The 6000-nt window shown below is 43.3% G+C and overlaps 1 protein-coding gene across 1 annotated transcript in view; it reads right to left on the bottom strand.

Moving 5' to 3' along the window:
* Positions 1-1383: 1383 nt before the first annotated feature.
* Positions 1384-6000, bottom strand: part of LOC120039289 (high affinity cAMP-specific and IBMX-insensitive 3',5'-cyclic phosphodiesterase 8A-like) — a 33927-nt gene continuing 29310 nt past the window's right edge. The window contains exon 9 of the mRNA XM_038984731.1: positions 1384-5219. Coding sequence (XP_038840659.1) covers positions 5113-5219 — 107 coding nt within the window. The 3' untranslated portion in view covers positions 1384-5112. The remainder of the gene's footprint in view (positions 5220-6000) is intronic.

The raw sequence follows: 6000 nt of genomic DNA, 5'->3' as shown, positions 1-6000 counted from the left end.
TGGCAAAAAGGAGAAATGCTCAGTAACAGGGATGTAAACAAATTTGTGGACAAAATTTGAGAGAAATAAGCTTTTTGTGCGAATGGAACATTTCAGGGATCTTTTATTTCAGCTCATGAAACATGGGACCAACACTTTACATGTTGCGTTTATATTTTTGTTCAGTGTATATATCATATCAAGTATCTGTAGAAGGATATATGAGGTTGAGGCTGGTGTACGTTTACTATACTGAACAAATCAAGTATCTGGATGACTGAAAAAGGGGAATAGGCTCATCTGGTTTTAGAAGTTGGCTATTTGATCCGTACAGAAAAGTGTCTATTTGGAATGTCAGATATCTTGTCTTTCTTTTCTACCATTATACTGCAGTTCCTCTTTCTCTCTCAGGGCTGAGCCCCTTGTCAAGATCTCTCCCGTTGCTGATCATTGGGTGTTTTGATTTGAAATGAGGACGTGGTAAATAAACTAAAGGTTAGTGATGAATCCTTACTCCCACTCAGCCAAGCATTGACGTCAACAGTAGACTATGTTAAAATGTGGCTTAAGTGGAAGTTACAGGATTCACCTCTAAAGGAGTAGTAATTAAAAAGAGAATAGAAAACAAAGTGATATCTGGTGCAGGCCACAGTGTACTGTGCATTAGTTTGGACCGCTAGAATTAGCGTTTATGGGTTAGCGTTTATGGTTAGCGGAAGGGTTAGCTAACATGCTAAGTAGCTGACAAGTAGTAAGTAGTTGTAAAGTTGCTAATTAGCTAAAATGCTCAAGTTGTCCGTGATTTGATTCAAACACGTAACCGGTGAGTTACTAGATGTTCGCGTTATACACCACCCCATCCTCCCAGACCAATTTCCTTCCTTTTGTCTTAAGTAACCTTCTGTTTTAAGTAGCCATACCAAATATAACATATCATACTCATTTGTGTTAACTATGTTACGTCTAGTCTGAGGCCAGGCTGAAAGGCTGGACTAAACTCAGAAGAGAGAACTGGGTTGGGTTGGTAGTGAGAGTTAGCATACAATAGAGTAGACATACATGACAATATAAATGATATCAACTATAGAAACTGACACACTGTGTACTGTATACTCCAGCAGTAACAGCAGGCTGTCTTCATCTCCAAGGCATCACAAGTGTGACCGTTCAGCCACATGATATGTATTTCAGTGTGTGTGTGTTGAAAGAGAGGGGGAGAGTGAGAGAGAGAGAGACAGAGAGAGAGAAAGAGGAGGAGAGAGATAGAGATTGTGAGTCCTGACCAGTAAATTGTCTCGTTACTGAACACATGGTGCAACAGAAGTCCTGACCAGTAAATTGTCTCGTTACTGAAAACATGGTGCAACAGAAGTCATTGTCATTATTTTATTCTCCATTGAATCATTTCTAATTTGTTTCCTTTTTTTTTTCTTTTCTTCGGTGCCTTCAGACCAGAAGTAGTAGTGAATCATAAGGAACAAACCAATTCCCTGATTAAGTGTTTAATTCAGCCTGAAAGAGTTATTAAGTTACTCATCGGTCAATAATAATAAAACACATCATCATCAACCGACGTTGGCTTATGTGTTATGGTATTTATATATTTATGTTTAAATAGGACATCATCTTAATAAGCAACATTGTTTAACATATATTAGTATCCTCATCTGAAAGCACCCTTGGGCAGAGCACCCTGGGTAAAGTGACTCCTTGTCTGCGTGTTACAAGGATCTTGAACAAATGGCCAATAATAGGACGACGTTGGTCAACATCAAGTCAAAGCAAGCTGGTTTCTAGGAGACAGAGGGGGAAAAGACAGTGATAGACAATTCTGTGATCCACATCCTTAATTGATCATTATAATCATATAGAGTGCGTACCAAATGGCACCCTATTCCCTATGTAGTGCACTACTTTAGACCAGGGCTGGCACCCTATTCCCTATATAGTGCACTACTTTAGACCAGGGCTGGCACCCTATTCCCTATATAGTGCACTACCTTTAACCAGAGATGCACCATATAGGGAATAGAGTGCAATTTCGGACACAGACAGAGTTTCTCTGTTTACAGGACTGAAATGTTTCTCTACCAACCCAACAAAACATTTCACAGCAGGTACCCAGATAGTTAATAAGTTGTTCTGTTATTCCTGTCACTCCAGTGTAAAATTCATAGTCTATAAAAATATTGACATTTACTTGAACATATATTTGTTTTCTGACTATGTTATTAAAAAACATCCATATGTCCTTAGCCATTGCACAGTGGGATGTACTGTAGCTGGGACGATGTACAGTAGCTGGGACGATGTACTGTAGCTGGGACGATGTACTGTAGCTGGGACGATGTACTGTAGCTGGGACGATGTACTGTAGCTGGGACGATGTACTGTAGCTGGGACGATGTACTGTAGCTGGGACGATGTACTGTAGATGGGACGATGTACTGTAGCTGGGACGATGTACTGTAGCTGTACGATGAACTGTAGCTCTACGATGTACTGTAGCTAGGACGATGTACTGTAGCTGGGACGATGTACTGTAGCTGGGACGATGTACTGTAGCTGGGACGATGTACTGTAGCTGGGACGATGTACTGTAGCTGGGACGATGTACTGTAGCTGGGACGATGTACTGTAGATGGGACGATGTACTGTAGCTGGGACGATGTACTGTAGCTGGGACGATGTACTGTAGCTGGGACGATGTACTGTAGCTGGGACGATGTACAGTAGCTGGGACGATGTACTGTAGCTGGGACGATGTACTGTAGCGCTACGATGTACTGTAGCTATACGATGTACTATTGCTGGGACGATGTACTGTAGCTGTACGATGAACTGTAGTTCTACGGTGTACTGTAGCTGGGACGATGTACTGTAGCTGGGACGATGTACTGTAGCTGGGACGATGTACTGTAGCTGGGACGATGTACTGTAGCTGGGACGATGTACTGTAGCTAGGACGATGTACTGTAGCTGGGACGATGTACTGTAGCTGGGATGATGTACAGTAGCTGGGACGATGTACTGTAGTTGGGACGATGTACTGTAGCTGGGAAGATGTACAGTAGCTGGGACAATGTACTGTAGCTAGGACGATGTACTGTAGCTGGGACGATGTACTGTAGCTGGGACGATGTACTGTAGCTGGGACGATGTACTGTAGCTGGGACGATGTACTGTAGCTGGGACGATGTACTGTAGAAATATTGTATAAAATAAGGCAGTCTGTTTCAGTAGGATAAACCTGATACAAACATTTCTGTGAGAAAAATTTCTAGTCCAAAACATAGTTTTTCTTGTTCTCAGATTTCTGCTGTAGCGGGATGACGTGAGTTCCTTTTTGTCGGTCAACAGCGTTTGTTAAATCCACAGACAGGTGAGATCGCCGATGGAAAGGGGGATACCTAGTCAGTTGTCCAACTGAATGTATTCAACTGAAATGTGACACACACACACACTGGCAGAGGTGATGAGACAACAACAACAACAGCTTATTCCCACAAGTTAATGTCCCGATTCCCATCCATGGACTAAATCACTGAGACATTATACACAATTTAACTGTTGTTTTACAGTGCAATACAAAGATGTCCATTCAAACTGATACTGTACTAAAATAAAAATAAATGTTTATAACGTTAATGTTTTCTTATGGATAATAATCCTCCTCCTCCTCATCATCGACAAGACTCAGAGAGTTATATAATATTATGTTATTCAGCTTTGGCTTTTCTTTCTTTCATCTTTTCTTATTTTTGTTCTAATTTCTTCATCATCATCTTCATCCGTTAATTCATTAATTGATGTTACACATTATTTTTTTGTTGTAAAGAAAATATGGAACATTTAAAACAAAATAAAAATACCAAATTGTCTGTAATAATGACCTAGCTATGACCAAGATGTCTGAATGTTTGTGTCTTTCACCAGGGGCCTGAGGACAGTTAATTAGCTCCACCCACTGAACACCCGTGATCACACCCCCACCCCACACAACCGTATGTCTCTGGATGCGTCCAAAAATGGCACCCTATTCCCTTTATAGTGCACTACATTTGACCAGGACCTATACGGCAATAGTGCACTACTCTTGACTAGGATTCTGGTCAAAAGTAGTGCACTATAAAGGGAATAGGGTGTTATATGGAACACAATTTTAGTGTGTTTAGGACGGCCTCGTGTCCCATCCCGTCGCTACAGGTCCTCTAGTGGACGAGGTGCTTCTGAAGGACAAAGAAACAAAGGAAATACAGATAGAAGACAAAGTGAAGGGTGATGGTGGCAGCCAGTGGAGGTGGAGTGTAGTTCAACCTGGTGGCCACTGGGGGGCGATATAGGGATTTATCCGGTCGAATGCCCACCATACACTGGGTAGTACAGTCTGATGTGGATTTGACATTGTGGGCCATCCCAAATGGAACCCTATTCTCTATATAAAGTGCACTTCTTATGACCAGAGTCCCATAGACTCTTTTATCCTAAAAGTAGTGCACTATATAGGGAATAGGGTGCCATTTGGAAGGAAAAACTGTGTATTGTGACCTGTCCCATCAGCTGATCCTCCAAACAGTTTTTCATTGGAGGTGCCAGAGACTTGAAACCACCTGACATCTCAATGTTCAGTTTGTTTGTTTGTTTCTCCGTAGCTCTACCAACAGTGAACCAGCAGTCAGTCTGCAGAGAGACAGTAACATCCTCAGCCTCTGACTGACAGAGAGACAGAGAGAGAGGCAGGGGGAACCCGTGTGTGTGTGTGAGTACTAGGGGGATGGTACATCCATCACTAGGTTGGCTGGGAGAAGAACAGTCCCTCACACAGCCTCACTGGCAGCAGTAGGAGCATACAGACAAGCCCACCAGGCACTGGTTGTTTATAAGGACTCTGAGGCGCCGTGTGTCTGTCCATCATCCATCCTCAGCTAGCGAGGTTTATGTATGAAGCAAGAGCCTGGTGTTGCTGCAGCACGTCCGTCCGTCCGTCTGTCAGTATGTGTTGTCTCTGTTGGACGGACATGTGGACGCTTGATGGCGTGTTACAGAAGCAGAAGAGTGAAGGCTTGGTAGCCCTGGACGGACAGGAACCAAGGAGGGGCCCAGGGCCTGGCGTCGACCCCAGTCAGGGTGCTCCTACTCTGGGGGAGGACGCAGGCTGTGCAGCTTCCGCTCGTCCAGGCCTTTCCAATACTTGAAGTTGTTGTCCAGGTGCTGCATGAGGTTGGGAAGGTCTGCGAACGCTGGGGACAAAAGATCATTGAATGATTGATTTAGGACGGATTCAAATGAGGATGTACAGTCAGTACCATCAGTACCATCAGTACCGTCAGTACAGTCAGTACCATCAGTACCATCAGCACCATCAGTACCGTCAGTACCATCAGTACCATCAGCACCATCAGTACCATCAGTACCATCAGTACCGTCAGTACAGTCAGTACCATCAGTACCGTCAGTACAGTCAGTACCATCAGTACCATCAGTACAGTCAGTACCATCAGTACCATCAGCACCGTCAGTACAGTCAGTACCATCAGTACAGTCAATACCATCAGTACAGTCAATACCATCAGTACCATCAGTACCATCAGTACAGTCAGTACCATCAGTACAGTCAATACCATCAGTACAGTCAATACCATCAGTACCATCAGTACCATCAGTACAGTCAGTACCATCAGTACCATCAGTACCGTCAGTACAGTCAGTACCATCAGTACAGTCAATACCATCAGTACAGTCAATACCATCAGTACCATCAGTACAGTCAGTACCATCAGTACCATCAGTACCATCAGTACAGTCAATACCATTAGTACCATCAGTACCATCAGTACAGTCAATACCATCAGTACCATCAGTACCGTCAGTACAGTCAGTACCATCAGTACAGTCAATACCATCAGTACCATCAGTACCATCAGTACAGTCAATACCATCAGTACAGTCAGTACCATCAGTACAGTCAATACCATCAGTACCATCAGTACCATCAGTACAGTCAGTACCATCAGTACCATC

This window comes from Salvelinus namaycush, unplaced genomic scaffold (assembly GCF_016432855.1).
Source record: "Salvelinus namaycush isolate Seneca unplaced genomic scaffold, SaNama_1.0 Scaffold262, whole genome shotgun sequence".
Classification (NCBI taxonomy): domain Eukaryota; kingdom Metazoa; phylum Chordata; class Actinopteri; order Salmoniformes; family Salmonidae; genus Salvelinus; species Salvelinus namaycush.
Note: the sequence above shows the minus strand (reverse complement) of the source record. Positions and strands in the feature narration are given on the sequence as shown.